We start from the raw sequence: 18118 nt of genomic DNA, 5'->3' as shown, positions 1-18118 counted from the left end.
ACAATTTGGTCGGCTAAATCCCAAATTGCCAGCCCATCGTCGTTCGTTCAGTATCCAGGTAGATACCCAACAGGGTGCACCATGAGAAGGTGAGGATTGGACGTTAGGTCAGAAGCCCTGGTCGGTTCTCCGCATTCCTTTAAAGGCTATGTGGAGGTCTCCTCTCAGTTATACAGCTTTGACCCTTAAGCACCCTTTTCTTAATTATAACTAAAGTGATTACAGTAACATGCATGTTTTTGTATCCATAAATTCTACACAATGAATTGTAATGAATCTACAACTGTACAATACTAACCTCTACCACAAGTAACATCAATTTTCTGATCCTCGAGGGATATATAGGATACTATGACCATACTACATGACTGAGAAGATTAGTAATAATGTAAACTATTATTACTAATCTCTTATCAACAATCTTCCTCCAAATTAGTCTATCACTTGTCAACACTCTAATAATGTCATATCTTCCATTTCTGCCTTCTAGGACACTTTTAAACAAAATCTTGGTCTTGCACTAGGTCTTTTTCTGCCATCTTGGATCAAACATATGTTTTGCTAGCCTTTTCTCTTCCAGTCCATTTAAATAGTAATAGCACCAGGAATTCGTTCTGCTCACACATTCCTGAATGTTAACAATGTCAAGCTCCTTCCTACTATCTTCAGTTTTAATATGATTCTGCCACTGATACAACCTGTTCACTTTAATTTTCCTCAGAACTGTTATATATATGGTCTGTAGTTTGATTTCTAACTCAATTCTCAAATCCAACAAGTGAAAATTGGTTCAAATACCATCTATATATTGCTAGTTTAGTAGTGTACTTTTTAACCCTTTGAGATATAAATTATTTTTAAAGTTGGAACAGATAAAACTACTATTTATTTAATTCATGCGATTTATTTCGTGAATTGTTACCTTATTATAAAGAATCTTAATAATTTTGCAAGGTATGATACTTTTCGAAGCACTTAGGTAAATGTAACGGTATCAAACATTTTTTACATTGCCATGTAGTCTCACTTCTTACATTATGCTTGGCATATACATGGCATCTCTTTGCTGGATGTTGCTTTTTATCAGTAGGGAGTATATGTTCAGGGAAATGTGCCCAATTTTTTGCCTGCAGTCTAACTGGGCAGTCCTTTTGCGATGCACGTCCACAGGTACTATAATTAGGTAAAGATATATTTGACAACATATCTTTTGCTATGTTCAAACGGAAATTGACTATTGTTAGTTTTGATGTATTGGGTAGTTTGGAATATAAAACATAAGCATTGTAAATAGCGATATCCATCAAATAGAAAAATATTTTCTTGTAACCTTTGACGCATTTTCGCATAATTGGAAAACAAGCTAGTTGGTCTTGCCTATCGACACCGCCCATTCCACAATTGTATTCAAGAACACATTTAGGTTTTATTACTTTTTTTTCATCGCCCCTCTTACTTCTCCTTACTTTTCCTATATCTACCGTTTCTTCTTTCGAATGCTTTGTGCTTATCATGTAAACATCCTTCTTATCGCACCAATGTAATGACAAAATTCCTCGACAAGATAAAGTTTTTGATTCCCCTTTTTTTTATTTTATATGTCGTCAATTTCTTAGGCATATTCTTGCGATTTTTTCTAACTGTCTCCACAACATTTGTACTATTTTTTCTCAAGAAATAAAGTAATTCTGGTGACGAATACCAATTATCTAAGAATAACGTATATCCTTTTCCTAAAATAGGTTCGGCCAACTCCATGACATTTTGAGATGCAGGTGTATCACTTCCCGGAATTTTATCCTTTCCTGTATAAATTTTTTAATTTTGAACAATATCCAGAGTCTGATTTACATAGCTTGTAAAATTTTATCCCAAATCGTGCTCATTTGCTAACAATGAACTGTACATAATTCAGTCGACCTGTATATTTCATAAGGGATTCATCAATTACTACATTTTTATCTGGTGTATATAATTGATGAAACATTATTCAGGTAGTTGACTATATTTCGCACTTTACATATTTTGTCGTCTTTCTTTATTGTTTCATTATCCACGAAATGGAGAAAATGAGATATAGCCAAGAAGCATTTACGAGGCATAATTTTTGAATATATAGTTGTCTTGACCACAGCCCTCTTTGACCAATACATGTCTATATTAGATTTTTTTACCTGTGACATAATTATACATAATGCAAAATATGCCTGCAATTCGTCACTTGTTATTAGATACCATTCTTCAATCTTTTTAGTAATTTCCTCGTTTATTGCTTGAGCCGCATATCTATTAGTTTCTGTAACTATCATGTCAAAGAAATCACGAAGTATTTGTTTTTCAAAACAGAAAGAGGTGTCAGATTTGCACCAAATCTTAGCAAAGCAATTGCATTGATGCCGGGAATTTCCATAAATGGTTTTATCATAGGAATATTTTCCTTTTCTTGCCAATTTCATTCATTTTCTGTTACATCGGAATCATCGCTACTAGACGATATCAGTCTCAAAAGTTTACAAACATTGCCTCGAACTGAACTTCCACTGCTACTGTCGCTATTGTCACTTGACAAGTCAAAAATGCCAACACTTTGATGATATAAATTTGTCTCGCTGTTTTTATCCAAACTGTCCTCTCCACTTTCAATATCACTTTCGGCTAACATATAAATATTTGCAGACATATTAGGGACGATAATAAATTGCAACACAAAAGTAACTAGTGAATAGAGTTTATATGCATATATATTCACTGCCTAACACCCTAAATTCGTTTGAAATTGACACGAACTTCATAACGTCTGCGATATGTCAAAATGAATTTTGGTGCAATAAACAAAATACGTGTCACAGACGTTTTTGTATATGTCAACTCTAAATTCGCTTGAAATTGACGCGAACTTCGTAACGTCTGCGATATGTCAAAATCAATTTTGGTGCAATAAACAAAATACGTGTCACAGACATCTTTGTATGAAATTGACGCGAACTTCGTAACGTCTGCGATATATCAAAATCAATTTTGGGGCAATAAACAAAAGACTTGTCACAGACGTCTTTGTATGTTAATGGGTTAAGGAAATTACAGCATACACTGAATATTAATTACAATACCTAATTAATATTTTCAATATTTTGGCAAAATTAAATTGCCATTACCAGAATACAATATGATATGTGCACGCAAGCACTAAAGCTGGATAGATGAGGCTGAAGCATGGCAACCTAAGTTGAGGGTAAAGTCCTGAATAGTCCACAATCTCTTCACATAAAAGAGTGAAGCTAGTGTGTCTATAATATGCAGAGAAAGCCTTGTGTGAATTAACGAATGCTAACCTGTGGACAATCCTTTCAAAAGTCTCCAATGCTTCAGCAGCCAAAGAATTTCAGAAAATGAAGTGTTAGCACATAAACAAGATTGCTAATCTAATAAGAAACTCAGCTTTCAAGCCTCAACAACCTCAGGAAAACATGGTACTAAATCTATCACTCTTAAGTAACAATTAGTGCACTCACACCTAAAAAAATCCCTGCAGAAGAAATGATTCAAATAGAATGAGGTATTCTTGGCCTTCCTATCCTATATTGAACATCAGACTGGATGTAGCCAGTTTACTTACACAAGCAAAACTATGGAAAAGTAACTCTCTCGGAAAGAATATGAAGCACTATTGAAAATGAAGAACAATAGAATAGTAATGAAAAAGCAAATAAGGGGAATGTAGTTTTAAACCACCAAGATTATACATGTAATCTTACCTCTTTGCTTAAAGATTGCTCAATCTGCCTTTCTTTAGACTATGATCATACCAATACACAGATCAGAACACTTCACAGGTTCCTTGAAAACAGTACAAGCTGCGTGACAAATAAATCAATTGTTTGCATTCTACCTTGTAAAAAATGTTGTTCAGGCCACTGATGAGTATATTTAATAAATAATACTTTACCTTGTGTTTACATGTAGATAATTTATAATACTATGGCACAAGTTTTCCTCAAAACTAGCTAGACACTTATATTGAAATTGTTTCGGAGTACAATTCACCTATATAAAGAACAGAGCTTACTTCGAAGTCTGATTCTGATATCAGGTTTGACATAATTTTCTCAGCTATCAGCTAATGCCTATTTGTTCCCATATAGGGAGTAGGTGGGGCTGTTTACCCAATATAACTTAATTTAATATTTTCTTTCATAATGTATACACATTGAATGAAGATATTGTGAACTCTTTTCTTACATCTGGTTTTACATCAAACCATCTTCCTATACTTCCTTCAATTCTAACTGCTGACCTATAACTTGACTATATATTGCTCAACTAACCCGATATAATTGTAGCTTTTTGAATAGCGTTTCTCTTGAGCACCTTGTTACATGCTTCTTCCAGATCTACAAAATTTAAGTAGATTCCTCACGATTTTTCAAAATTAAAATCTGATCCCAACAATTCCTATTTGACCTAAGTCCAGTTCTTCAAGTTTCTCTTAGTTCCTTAAGTATGCTTACTTAAATTTTACCTGGGACACTTGGCAGGGAAATTCCCCTAATTCTCACATTAAGTTTTCTCTTTTATCAGAAAACATTAGAAAAATATTCAAGAGCATTGATACTAATAAGTCTCCTCATCCAGATGGTATCCCTTCAGTTGTATTAAAAATTTGTGATCCAGAATTAACACCCATACTATATATCACCTATATAAGCTGCAATACTCAACAGCATGGAAGAAAGCCTTTATCCAGATGTTCCTAAAAAAGGAGTAAGTCACCTATCAAATTATCATTCCATTGCCCTCAGCTTTATACTCTAGAAACCAGCTTATTCACTACCTTGAGATCCATCAGTTAAATAGTGATCGCCAATATGGATTCTGCCATTCTCACTAACCTTACTCACCTTTGGGTACAGGCCATGGAAAGATTTGGAGAAACTTATGTGGTCACTCCTGATATTTCCAAAGCATTTGATTATCAGGGTCTTCTCACTAAGTACTGTCTTATGGGCTCATTCCTGCCCCCTTTGTGATTTTCGACTGCCAGTTTCCTCTCTGGTTGTTCATTGTATGTTATGGTGGATGACTTCCTATCAGATTTCTTTATCAATGCTAGAATATTCCAGGACTCTGTACTCTTGCCCACACTCTTCCTCCTACACATCAATGACTCTTTATTACTTCAAATTTTATCTATAGCCTTGCTGACGATAGTACTCTCTTCATTCAAGAGACCATGTACACTCAATGGACAAAAACATCAAAGATAGGAGTGATGGGAAGTTACAATGGCATCCCCTGCACAGAGTGAAATGTACCCAAAAACCGAACGCAGATGGTAAATAGACAGACATTAAGGCTTCCCAACAGTTTATCACAATCAACGAACATGGCCAAATGTGGCAATTTTAGCAACTTGATCAGGGACGTATTATCAGTGCAAGACAGATGGGTCATTCTATTACCCAAATGGTAAAGAATCCTAGGGTTCTTGAAGGCAACTGTATCAAGGGTCTACCACAAGTATATCATCAACAGACATACCAGTGTAAAATCATATTGAAGTACAGTGATACCTCGGCTAACAAGTGACCCTGCTAACGAAGTGTTTTTGCTGTTTTTTGGACTCGGCTAACGAATGTTTTAGTGGATGCGGGCGCTAACATAAAGCAGCAAACATGAACGTTCGGGCCATTCCAGGAGTTTATCTTTTCCATCTATATGTGTGTGACAAAGAAATGAGCTGACCACATCACATAGGGGAGACCGACCAACCCGACTTAGTTATTTACGTTCGAGACAGCGAGAAGCCTCATACCAGTGTCAGTAGGGTGCACGCTCTGTGTGGCTGTGAATGCAAGAGGTAAGTGTGATAGCATTTATTCTTTACTTGGCTAAATTCTACTAAATTCTAGATAAGAATAGAATTTACTAATTTATAATTAGTAAATTCTATTCTTATCTAATTAAATAAATAATATGCTATATGTCATATTTCTTTTATATTTTTCAGAAAAAAATTTAAAAAGTGAAACAAATTTTCTTGACAATGGGTCCAAAAAAAGTAAGCGACAAACTCAAGGGAAGCAGAAAGTTGCTCACAATTGAGCAAAAGAAAGAGGAGTCAGAATTGTGGATTTAGCAGTCAAGCATGGAATAGCATCATCATCAATAGCTAAAATTTAGAAGGAGGAGATTAAGGCAGCTTCGGTTGCACCTAGCGTGAAGACCTTGGCCTCTCAATCCCAAAGTTCTCTGAATGAAGAAATGGAAAAGCTTCTAATGATCTGGATAAATGAGCATCAAATGGCTGGTGGCACTATGACAAGAGGTGATCTGCTGCAAAGCCAGAATGATTTATGAAAATTTGAAGAAAAATGTGGCAGGACACAGTATAGCAGAAGCAGATGGTTTGAGAAGTTCAAGAGAAGGTCAGGGATCCATAGTGTAATTAGACATGGAGAATGAGCCAGTGCAAATAAAGAGGAGGCTGAGAAGTCTGTTAGAGAATTTCAGGAGTGGACCATCATTCATGAATACAAGCCAAAACAAGTATTTAATTGTGATGAAACTGGGTTGTTCTGGAAGCAAATGCCCAAAAGAACTTTCATCACAAAAGAAGTGTATTCCAGGGTACAAACCTATGAAAGATAGAATAACTCTTTTATTTTGTGCTAATGCAAATGGTGATCTCAAAATTAAACCAATGTTGGTCTACCACTCTGAGACACCAAGAATTTTCAAGAAGGAGAATGTTTGCAAGCTCTTGCTTAGTGTTTGTTAGAAACCAAACACCAAGGCATGGATAACAAGAAGCATATTCACAGAGTGGATCGTGGAGGTGTTTGGGCTCACGATGAAAAAGTACCTGATAGAAGAAAACTTGCCTGAAAAGGCTGTGCTTCTGGACAATGCTCCAGGGCATCCACCTGGCTTGGAAGAAGATTTGGAGGCAGAATTTAACTTCATCAAGATAAAATTTCTTCCTGCAAACACCACATCTATTTTGCAACACATGGACCAACAGGTCATATCAAACTTTAAGAAATTGTATACAAAACACATGTTCCAAAGATGTTTTGATGCAACTTCATTTACCAGCCTGACTCTGAGGGAATTCTGGAAGGATCATTATCATATCCTTCATGCTATTCAAGTCATTGCCATGGCATGGGACAAAGTGTCAGTTAGGACACTTAATGCTGCCTGGAAAAAGTTATGGCCAGACTGCTGCAAGATAAGAAGTGCTATTTCCAGTGTTCAAGATGCTGAAGATGCTGACATTGTAGATAAGATAGTCTCCTTGGGCAAAGCATTACATTTGGAGGTAAATGAAGATGTAGAAGAATTAGTTGAAGAACATTCAAAAGATCTGACAACAGATGATCTTGCAGAGTTGAAAAAGCAACTGAATCAGGAAAGAGACAAGGAAGATAAAGAGTGCTCATCAGAGGAGGAGGACAGCAATAAAAAGGGAAGAATGCCAACAGGTGACATTAAAAAATTGCTGCGCTACTGGGAAGAGTTTCAGTCTTTGGCTACAAAGTGGCATCCCAACAAAGCTGAAATGAACAGACTTTGTGCCTTGGTTGAAGACAAATGTCTAAATCACTTTAAAAATATTCTGAAAAAAAAAAAGAGAAGTTCCAATCAACTTTGGACAGATTTTTGGCTTCTCCTTTAGAGCAAAGAGACGGAGGCCAGTTACTGAAGAAGAGGAGACTTACCTTGAATAAACTTTGAAAATTTGGAAGAAGAATAGTAAAAACGTTGTGTACATATTTTCAGTTTAATAAAGCGTATATAATAGTGTAAAGATCGTCAGTTTTTCATTCTACTTTCCATTCTCCTTGATCTAATTGGGTAGCTGTTCATCTCAGCCTTTGGTGAGTTTTTGCCCTTTTATAGTGTGCTTTTTACTATTTTATAAAACTTATCTTTAAATAGTAGGCAGCATACAGAACGAATGAAACAATTTTCTATAGAAACCAATGGGAAATCACGTTTCGGCTAACGAATGTGATTCCGGAACAAATTATCTTCGTTAGCCAAGGTATCACTGTACAAACATTCTAAAGTACATATAAAAATAACATATTATTTTTACAATGGTGCAGCTGGTAGGATTTAATCCACGTTAATTAATTAGTCAAAGTGTGGGCTATATGAGAAAGTTCTGATAACAAATCAGGCAGTTACGGAAAAAAAAAAAAAAAAAAAGTTACTTTGAGAATTAAGTTTTAGTATGGAGTGTGAAATTACAAATATTAATCAAACTAATAGTACTACAATGGACAACGTAGAATTCTTTCGAACCATAAATCCTCAAATTGTCATTCCACAATTTTCTGGTGAAGAAAATGACGATGACGTTTTAGCTTCGTCGAAAAGCTGAGAAAGGTTGGAAGGTGGTCAGACTTCTAATTACAGGTAACCTTCGTATGATGCGGTACTTATACAATGCAGTTTCGATATAAGTCGGTCTACAAACTGTAGCAACCCTTTATCTTTTCATATATTTTTCAACAAGTGACTTAAAAATTAAATTTTAACTTCTTTAAATTTGCGTCTGCCCGTATCACGCATGTAGTTATAAGTAGTGAATTTATATTAGGGGAAATACCCCTTAACATGTACGTCAATTGTTTACCGTATATATAGTATTTATTGTTGAAAATTGTCTTCTTTTTCTGCCAGGGAAGTGCATTAAAAATCATAAGTGTGTTAATCTCAAGCTGAGCACTTCATTTTTTGGTGAGTTACATAGAATATGTAACGCTTTTTTTTATAGTAATTGCCATTTAGAGAGCTTTTGCGATATGGTTGAAAACGAAATTTGTGAATTAATTGATGGAGAAATAGATGTAAATGAGGAGGAACTGGTACAATTAATAGATGACGTTGAACCAAATGGTGGGGAAAGTTCTGCCGAAGATTCTGATTGTGATGAATCCATTAAAGAAATTAGCAGAAGGATTGGACTTGGCAAGAAAGTTATTTTATGGATAATGATCTCCCAATGGAGCGCTCCGGAAAGTTCACGAGACAATTGAATATTTGTTTAGCTCCGTATTATGAACTTAATAAAAAAATTGCAGCATAGTGGTAAGCAAGATCTTATTACGGACTTCTTGATAACTAAACCAACTGAAGTATGCAATGAGAATTATACAAATGATGTCCAAGAGATGACGACGTCCGGCCACTTGTAAATAAAGAACATCTATGAAATGTTAGTTTTGAAGAGAGTGATGACGTTTAAAATATACACTTTATTTTATTTTGCCTAAAACATTTATATATTAAGTGCAATGAAGTTTATGTACAATTTATAATTTTTTATAATTTTATACTATGTATTTGTTTCATAGTTTATTTGTTTTCTTAACTTGCATGAATTACCTGAATTAAATAAAAATTTTTTTGTAGGATATGTCATTGTTTATATAATGTTAAAAAAAAAAAATTTCAGAAACTAACCCTACTTTTTCTATGTGATCTGAGACTCGCATAATGAGATTTATATAACACGGCATTTTTGTGGAACCTAACATCTGCATTATATGAGAATTACCTGTACTTATCTTGTTCAGGAGCAAACTGGTCAGAAAGGCCAAAAGCTTCTTGTATTCATCCTCAATACCGAAGGCTACCTAAGAATACTCGAAGTTTAAGGAAACCTCGATTTCCCAGTTCTCCAGAGTAAGAAGTCTAGGTCCAAATCTCTGGAAATTAGAGATGTGCTCAAGAGAAAAAGGAGAATGTGACAAGAGTACTATAATGAGTTACTGACAACTGCCAATGGTCTGTCTCAATAGAGGATAAACCTCACCTCGACTGGCAGTGTTTCATCAATTTAGGTTAGGGGTCAAAGCAGAACTGAAAGAGACCACCTACAAAAAGAAAATCACAAATATTGGGCAATGTTTCATCGCTGTGAAGGAAAAAGAGGAGAGGCTTGGAGACATTTGTCCTGCCTCTACAAGCAGTCATCACATTAATGTTATCAAAAAGGCTAATGACTCCTCTTGTGAAAGCAAGAGTGAAAAGGGCAAGTCAAATAAGTCAAATAAGGATCAAAATGAAAGAGAGGGAGAAAGAGAAAGATCAGTCAGCATTAATCAAGTAACTGACAATACAATAAACGTCCTGAAAGAAGTAGGACCTACAAATATGGAAGACTTACATACAATAATAAAACAGGAGGTAGAAAGGCTACAACAGCATATGATGGACCGACTTGATGCTGTTATACAGCAGTTGGTGGCAATGACCTCTGAATTAACTCTACCTCAAACAGAGAGGAATAATGAGGTAAAAGACAGAAGGGAGCTTCCCAATGCTTTGTTTGCAGTAAAGAGGGCACATGGCTTACAACTGTTTTAGAAACAAGAGACCCTCCAATGGAAATGTTAGATATGAGTCGAATCTTGTGCACACTCCTCATAATTATGCAAATAAACCATGGAGGAGAGAGAGCACAAGAATCGTGATCTCCAAAGGAAGTCTAATATGATCAAAGAAGGAAAGGTATACAAGGATTGCCTTGTGACATATTACTTGATACTGGTTCCCAGGCCTCTGTCATAACAGGAGATTATTTTCAAGGAATAAAATCCGTGTATGGAGGGGCATCTCTAAACTGAAGAAACCTATCAGATTATCGGGAATTTCAACATCCGAGATTTATGCGACCAAGAAAGTAAGAGTTAAAATATACTTGACGGAATTTAATTTGTGTGTTTGGCAAGAATTGTTGGTCCTCACTAGGACATCTCATCCAAGAATGCAGATTATTTTAGGAACTAACTTTCTGGAGAGGTACAAGTTCTCTTGTGACTTCTCCAGAAATGAGATGTTCCTAATGGGTAATAAACGTTCAGGAAAAGGGAACCATAATTTTAGAGATAGAGTTGAAAAATCACGTGAAGAGAGAATGCAAAATGTAAATAAGGTCAGGCCAACCGAACTGACTGAAAGAGGTAATGAAGAATATCGAAATAACCAGACTGATTGTTCAATAGCTTGAGCATCCGAAAGGAACAGTCAATCTGAGACCTACCACATATCCAAGCATAAAATTAGTAAATGATCAAGGCGAAACGGAAGAAAAATTAGGGGAGGGTAATCAAAAGGTAATAGAAGTAAACATCATTGAGAAACCTAAAAGATACAGAAGTTCCTATAACAAACCAAGGTGGAACAGGCAAAGAAAAATTGAAGTTGATGTACAAACCCATCGGCAGTTCAATTATGCCAACTTCCTCTGTTTTCTTTTCATGATCAGAAAAACAGTAAGGGGGATTATTAGGTTGGAATTTAGCTATTGCTACAAAGACTGCACACTTTCTTAACTGATTGTGCAAGTTTTATGAGTGAATTTAATGGAAATTTATGTAGGTTCAAAACTTTAGAAGATAGCAAGGGGAATAGGTATAATCATGAGAGTAGAGCATATATTGAAACGAGGTACAACTCAGGGGCAAGAGAAAAAAATTAAAGGGTAAAATTTGACAAGTTTGTAGTGATTAATATTTAACTCAATTTTGCTGTAATAAACCTGAAAAAAATGTTAGAATAAATTGTAATAAGAAAATTGTACAGACAAAGAAATAACTCAGAAGGGATTAAAAATGTAAGACCTGAGGCTATCACAACTCGGGTTTTCCCGGCAGCTACTGAGTTCAGGGGTTTCCCGTCTGAACTCAGCAACTGCCGGGTGGCTGAGAAGACCCCCTTCAAGAAAATCCAGGCGATTCAATCTGTAGGAGTTCCAAGGTTGGGAGAGCAGAATAAAGGGGGGGGGAGAATCGAAGGAAAAGGTGCTAGGCTTTTTGGTTCCAGGTCGAGGCTTTTTGTTCCTGCTCTCGCTACAAGGAGTTTCAATGTGTACTGCCGTTCCAAAGACGGGATCCACGTCTCACCAACAGAAGTCCGACGATGATAGTCTATTCCAGAATTCCCACCGCTAAGTTCCTTGACAATCTCCACGCATGAAGTATCATCAATGTCATAAAATGTGTTCGTGTGTGAATTTTACCGGAAAGTAGAAGGTGTCAATGATCTCTAGGATCTTGTAGATAGCTGCGAACTGAGCTTATCAGGATATGTGGGGGAACTTGATGTTGGAAGTCGGTGACGATTCCTATGGTGGCAGCAATGTGGATGACTGGATGACTAAGTAACAAGTAAGACCTTTTGTATGGGACTTTCCTAGATGTGAAATTTATGGCAAAGATGCTGATTTTATAGTTTGTTAACATTAAGAGCTGTAGTAAGGACAAGGCAATTTGTTGAAACAATTGTGAAGTAGTTTGCAGAGTTTTGAGGAATTAGCTAACGTTATATATATATATATATATATATATATATATGAAAGCTTTAGTATGCTTAATGATATTAATAGTCTGAGTAAAAATTATGCAAAGTGTGAACAGGTCTGTTCCCGTGTCTGATCTATATGTGAGAGTATTTATTGCACTAGTCTTTTAGCTTAAGTGAGAATTGTTTAATTAATCTAGTGGAGAACCAGACACGAGGATTTATAGTATTTCCATGTTAAATTTTTTAGAGTGAATTAAAGCCTGAAGAATTTTGTATGTGTAGTATTAACTTTTTTATGTACCTTGATTTAGCATGAATACATTGTTTTGTTTGTCAAGTAAACGTGCCTGATTCTGCCTTACCAATGCACTTCTCATAAAAAGATAGAACCTGCGTGACCTTAAGAATAAAAGTAGCCACGACTAACAAATAGTAGATTTTACCATTGCTTGACTTAGAGATAATTATTGGAGATATTTCCGTGTTGTACTGGGTGTTATTCTTGCATGTATAGGAAAGATATACAATTCCTCTATGCGATCTCTGATGGTGCAGTCGTAAATAGAAATAAATTTTCAGAGATCAGTGTGAGAAAAAGCCAGCTATTTAGACAATGGAATTGGCTCAAGCCAGAGGCAATTCCTTGTTTCTAAAATACATACACGTCAAGAAGCATAGTCATGACCTTGAGAAGGGGAGGGGTTGAATTGATAGACTGAAAGGAAATAAAGGTGATAGACTAATTCAAGCAATGAGAAGATTACAACAACTCAGAGTTATGACTGTTAAGTTAAGTGAGTTGAGTTAAATAAATATATAAGAAAAATAAAGGATAAATATTGAACACACTAACTAAAATAAAAAAATATATATATATAAAAAAGCGATGGCTGACCACAAGCCATTGATGACTGGGGTCTATGTAGACTGTCCAGGTTCATACAGACCAACCATACAGGACAAAGGCAGAGGTCCAAGCAGTGTCAGGGAGCAAACAGCATGGCATACCCTGCATACCATGTGCTATGGGAGCCAACAACTCCCTAATTGTGTACCACTGAATAACAGAATAACAGCTCGTCATCGGGCATTGTGCCTCACCTGGTGTCGGAACCATCGAAACTGGACCAGAGTCATATGGCGTGATGAATCCTGTTATCAGTGGTACTGAGCTGAAGGAGGATGTGGGTGTGGGGTCGACAGCATGAGGTAGTGGCTCTGATGGTTTGGGGAGCCTTCTCATGTAATGAATTAGGTCCCTTAGTGCAGTGCTTCCCAAACTTATGGATGTAAAGGCCCCCTTGGAAAAATTAAAATATTTCACAGCCCCATCGAAAAAAAATTCGCAATACAGACATATTATTATAATATTTATTGTATTTATATTCAAGACAAAACATACACAGTGAATATCGCAAAAATCAAATGCAAATATTACATTTTTAGCATCTTATATACACATTTTACATGTCACACTTAGTCTTAAAACATTTAAAATTTGTTTTCATTATTTCACGGGCCCCTCAATAAAACTAAAGGCCCCCAAGGGGGGGGGCAGCCCACAGTTTGGGAAGTGCTTCCTTAGTGTCTGTAGAGGTCCTTAAATGCTGCAAGCTACCAGAATGTACTGGCTGATCACCTACACATTTTCATGGCCTCTGCAAATTGTACAGCTGATGGTCTGTTTCAGCAGGACCAATGCACTGCTCCAATGGGCTGCAATTAGGCATGGCTCGAGGAACATTCACCTGAGTTTGAGACCATCCAGTGGTCCCCAAGGTACCTGGATTTAAATCCGATCAAATCTCTCTGGGATGCTGTAGAGTGAGATATCAAATCCGTGTATCCAGGATCAACTTCTAAGATGCAGTTATGGACAATGCTGCAACAGGCATGGCTGGAATTACATCTGGCAACCCTCCAGCATCTGGTAGAATCATCTGTTAATTGTGTTAGAGGAGGACTGACACACTATTAGGTAGGTATCTCTAATGTTCTGTCCATTGAGTGTAGTACTCAAGTGATTGAAGCTTCAAGATTCCATAACCAATACCAAGTGGGCAAAAATAATCTAATGAATTTCAATGCTACCAAAAGTCATTATTGAGTAAAAATATCATACTTCATTCCCTCTTACTTTTGATAATATTCAGATTTCCAGTCAAAATCAGTCTTCTCTTCTTGTGCTGATTTTCAGAACTAGCTTATCATGGCATAAACATATTGCATCAGGCTACATAGCCTCCAAAAACTTGATATTCTTTTTCATTCAAAACTCTCTCTCTTGCTCAACTCCAAACACTATCTGACCACTATTAGAATCATCCCAAATGTTCCCCCATTTGGGATGATACCCAGAAATTCCTTAGTTTTCCCAACAAGTATAACTCCCCTATACACACACAACTTTTCAAGAAACCAGTCAATAGATTCCTTCTCTCCCCTTAACCACTTACCTGTACATGACACTGTTATAGGTTTTATGTTGTGACCTATTGTGTTGAGTTAATGTATATAAATAAAATAAAGAAATTTTATATTTTTTTCCCTCTGTATGTGATGTCTAAATTATTTTCTTGTATCTTTTTACTGAATACAGAATTTTATTTGTTTATCAAACTTTTCAATTTTGATAAACAAATAAAAGTGTCCTTCTTGTAAAAATTATTTGTGAAATACAACAAAATGAATTTTAACTGCTTTCCGGACAAGAGGTTTTAACTAAATTGTTATCTTGCTATAATTAAAAACAAGTGAAACTGACAGATTCAAAACATAATTACATTGTAAAAAGTTGATAACTTCAACCTTTTCATATCTTACCTGCATTAGCCATACTGAGCACTCCAGGTCCTACATGTTTAAGCACAAAATTTTCATCTGGAAAATATTTTTCATGGAATATAGATATGGTACCACTTCCATCACCTTTTGTAATATCACCTCCTGTATAAAAAAAAATATAAAATACTTATAAGATTCTTGTCAATTATTAATAATTAGCTGCCCTTACAATTTTAGTAAAATTTTGAAAAGAAGGACATGTAAAAAAGTTTTAAAGCAAATCAGCTCTCAGATGTGAACTGATTGAAATACACAAAGATTATTGAAGAAAAAATGAGAGTTTGAGAACAGGAACCAAACCTTGGACATTCAGTAGCAAGCCGCAAGGATAGAAAAATCAGACCTCCATGGCAGACACAGGAAGTTAAAGAGACAGTGAAGGAAAAGAAGAATGCATATCAAACGTTCCTAGCAAATAAGTCAGCTTGTGTTCTTAGAGAATACAGAGATAAATGTAAGAAAGCTAAACACTGTGTAAAACTAGGTAAACAAAAGTCATGAGAAGACTTTGGTAAGAGCATAGAGAATAAATATCAAGAAGGTAGCAAGATATTCTGGAGGTTGTTGAAGAAGCTCAGAAATGGAGGAAAGAGTGTTGTAAAAGGAATTAGAGATGATAAAGCTGACATTTATTGTTATTATTATGTGTGTGACAACTTCAGGGAGTCCATCCTTGAAGTATGGAGTAATTACTTTGAAAAATTGCTAAATGAAACTAACAGTGATAGAACAGTGGTAAAAAAAACACTCAACAAGCATACAGGAATACATATCCATAATTGAAGTAGAAAAAAGCCATCAAAGGCTTGAAATGTGGCCAGGCAGCAGCAGCAGATGATATTTGACAAGAAATGCTGAAGTATGGAGGTATAAGTCTTACAGTGGATGCACTTCAGAAGGCCTGGACAGAGGGACGAATTCCCGATGATTGGAGTAGAGCTCCCATAGTACCCATATATATATATATAAAAGGGAAATAAAACTGAATGTGAGAATTATAGAGGTACTTCCCTACTGAGTGTTCCTGGTAAGATTTACGCTAGTACACTTGAGAAACGGTTGAGAAGAATTGTGAAAGAAAAGCTTGGTGAAGAACAAGCTGGATCAGGCCAAACAGAGACTGTCAGGACCAGATCTTCACTTTTCGACAAATAGTTGAGAAATCATGGGTATATAACAAAGATCTGTATTTAAATTTTGTAGATCTGGAAAAGGCATATGACAAGGTGCCAGGAGAGAAGCTATTCAATATGCTACAGTTATATGGTGTCAATGGGGCATTATATTAAGCAATACTTAGTCTTTATTTGAGTTGTAAGTCAGCAGTTAGAAGTGAAAGAAGTACAGGAATATGGTTTAATGTTAAATCTGGTGTCAGACAAGGATGTACATTATCATTCATTATCTATATGGATCACATTATGAAGAAAAGTGGTATTAAACCTGATATCAAAATTGGAGATGTTAATGTCAGCTCTTTGCTTTATGCAGATGATGTTATACTTCTAAATAAATCCACTACAAGTCTATAAGTTTCTGTGACTAAATTGAATAACAGTTGTAATAGATATGGTATGAAGGTCAGCAATAACAAGACAAAGACAATGAAAATAGGCAGAAGCATTGAAAATGTCAACTGTGTTGTGAACGGAGAACCTGTGGAACAAGTAAACATTTCAGCTACTCAGGCACGATTTTTAGTGAAGATGGTAAATTAAATATGGAAATAGACAACAGAATCAACAAAGCTGGTATGGTAGGAAGTCAATTGAATAAATTCATATGAAATAAGAGAGAAATTAGTTGCAACACTAAATTAACTGTATACAAGACGGTGTTCAAACCAGTTTTAACTTATGGATCTAAGAGCTGGGTCAGAAGTAAAACACTTGACCAAAGACTAGAGACTGCAGATATGCAAGTCCTGAGAAAGATTAGAGTCGTGAACGATGGCATCAATGGCAATATCATATTAAAAACGAGGATATCAGGAAAGAACTAGACATTGTCAGCATCCAGGAATGCATTAGCAGAGCTAATCTCAGGTGGTATGGTCACTTTAACAGAATAGGCAAGGAAAGATTAGCAAAACAAGTGTTCTCTGTTTTGCTAATCTCCAGGTTGGCAGGAAAACGACCCAGAGGAAGACCAAGATATAGGTGGATTGATATGATAAAAAGTGCCTTAGAAGAAAGAAATATAAGATCTGATAATGTTAGAGTCTTGACAAGTAACAGACTGATTTGGAGGAAAATTGTAGATAGGAAGTTAGTAATGATGTAAATTTTTCGTGTATCTTGTACTCTTGTATCTATCATATCTTGTACGCTCCTTGAGAGTACATGGCAGGAATTTGATGATGATACAATTTTAATAAAACTGTCCCTAAAATTTTAGGTTGCTATCATATCACCACCTATCAGTTTCCTCCACTTCCTCTAAGATATCCTCAGCAATCTTAAACTCTGCTTCCCAAATTTAAAACCTTACACTTTGTAATGAACTGTTAATCCTCACTCAGTTGCCCATTCATCAAGTCTATTCAAATTCTCTTGCAAAGCTACATCATTTCCATTCCTCAAAGTTCTTCCCAACTTTGCATCATCTGCATGGTGATATGCAGATGAAATCATTTGTTTCTATTAGAACTATCAACTCTTTTGCTTGCTTACTCCTCATATGCAATGCTTCAATCCCTCTGCTCATTCCACTACCAAGAAAACAAACCTTATGTTCCCATTCACTAAATGAATCCCATAAAGAAGAGCCACTCTTGAAATCATTTGTTACTTCTTTCACAGGGCCATCTTTCATTCTAGTCTTCTTCACTCCTCCATTGATATCTATAATTCTATCCAAGAACCTCTTGGTACTATCAGGAGCACCAACTGTCACAATAGCAACAAAAGCCAATTTCTTTTTTCTTTTCTGTGATTTATTTAGAATATTTCTCATC

At 35.8% G+C, this 18118-nt stretch overlaps 1 protein-coding gene across 1 annotated transcript in view; it reads right to left on the bottom strand.

Moving 5' to 3' along the window:
* The window catches only part of LOC150103141 (peptidyl-prolyl cis-trans isomerase B-like), a 48152-nt gene that overhangs the window by 12790 nt on the left and 17244 nt on the right, over positions 1 to 18118 (bottom strand). The window contains exon 3 of the mRNA XM_090398344.1: positions 15142 to 15264. Coding sequence (XP_090254470.1) covers positions 15142 to 15264 — 123 coding nt within the window. The remainder of the gene's footprint in view (positions 1 to 15141; positions 15265 to 18118) is intronic.

Source organism: Typopeltis vanoorti, chromosome 9 (genome assembly GCF_054136105.1).
Source record: "Typopeltis vanoorti isolate ZY-2024b chromosome 9, IOZ_Tvanoo_1.0, whole genome shotgun sequence".
In the NCBI taxonomy this organism is placed as follows: Eukaryota; Metazoa; Arthropoda; class Arachnida; order Uropygi; family Thelyphonidae; genus Typopeltis; species Typopeltis vanoorti.
The sequence above is the reverse complement of the archived record's forward strand: the minus strand, read 5'-3'. Positions and strand labels throughout refer to the sequence as shown.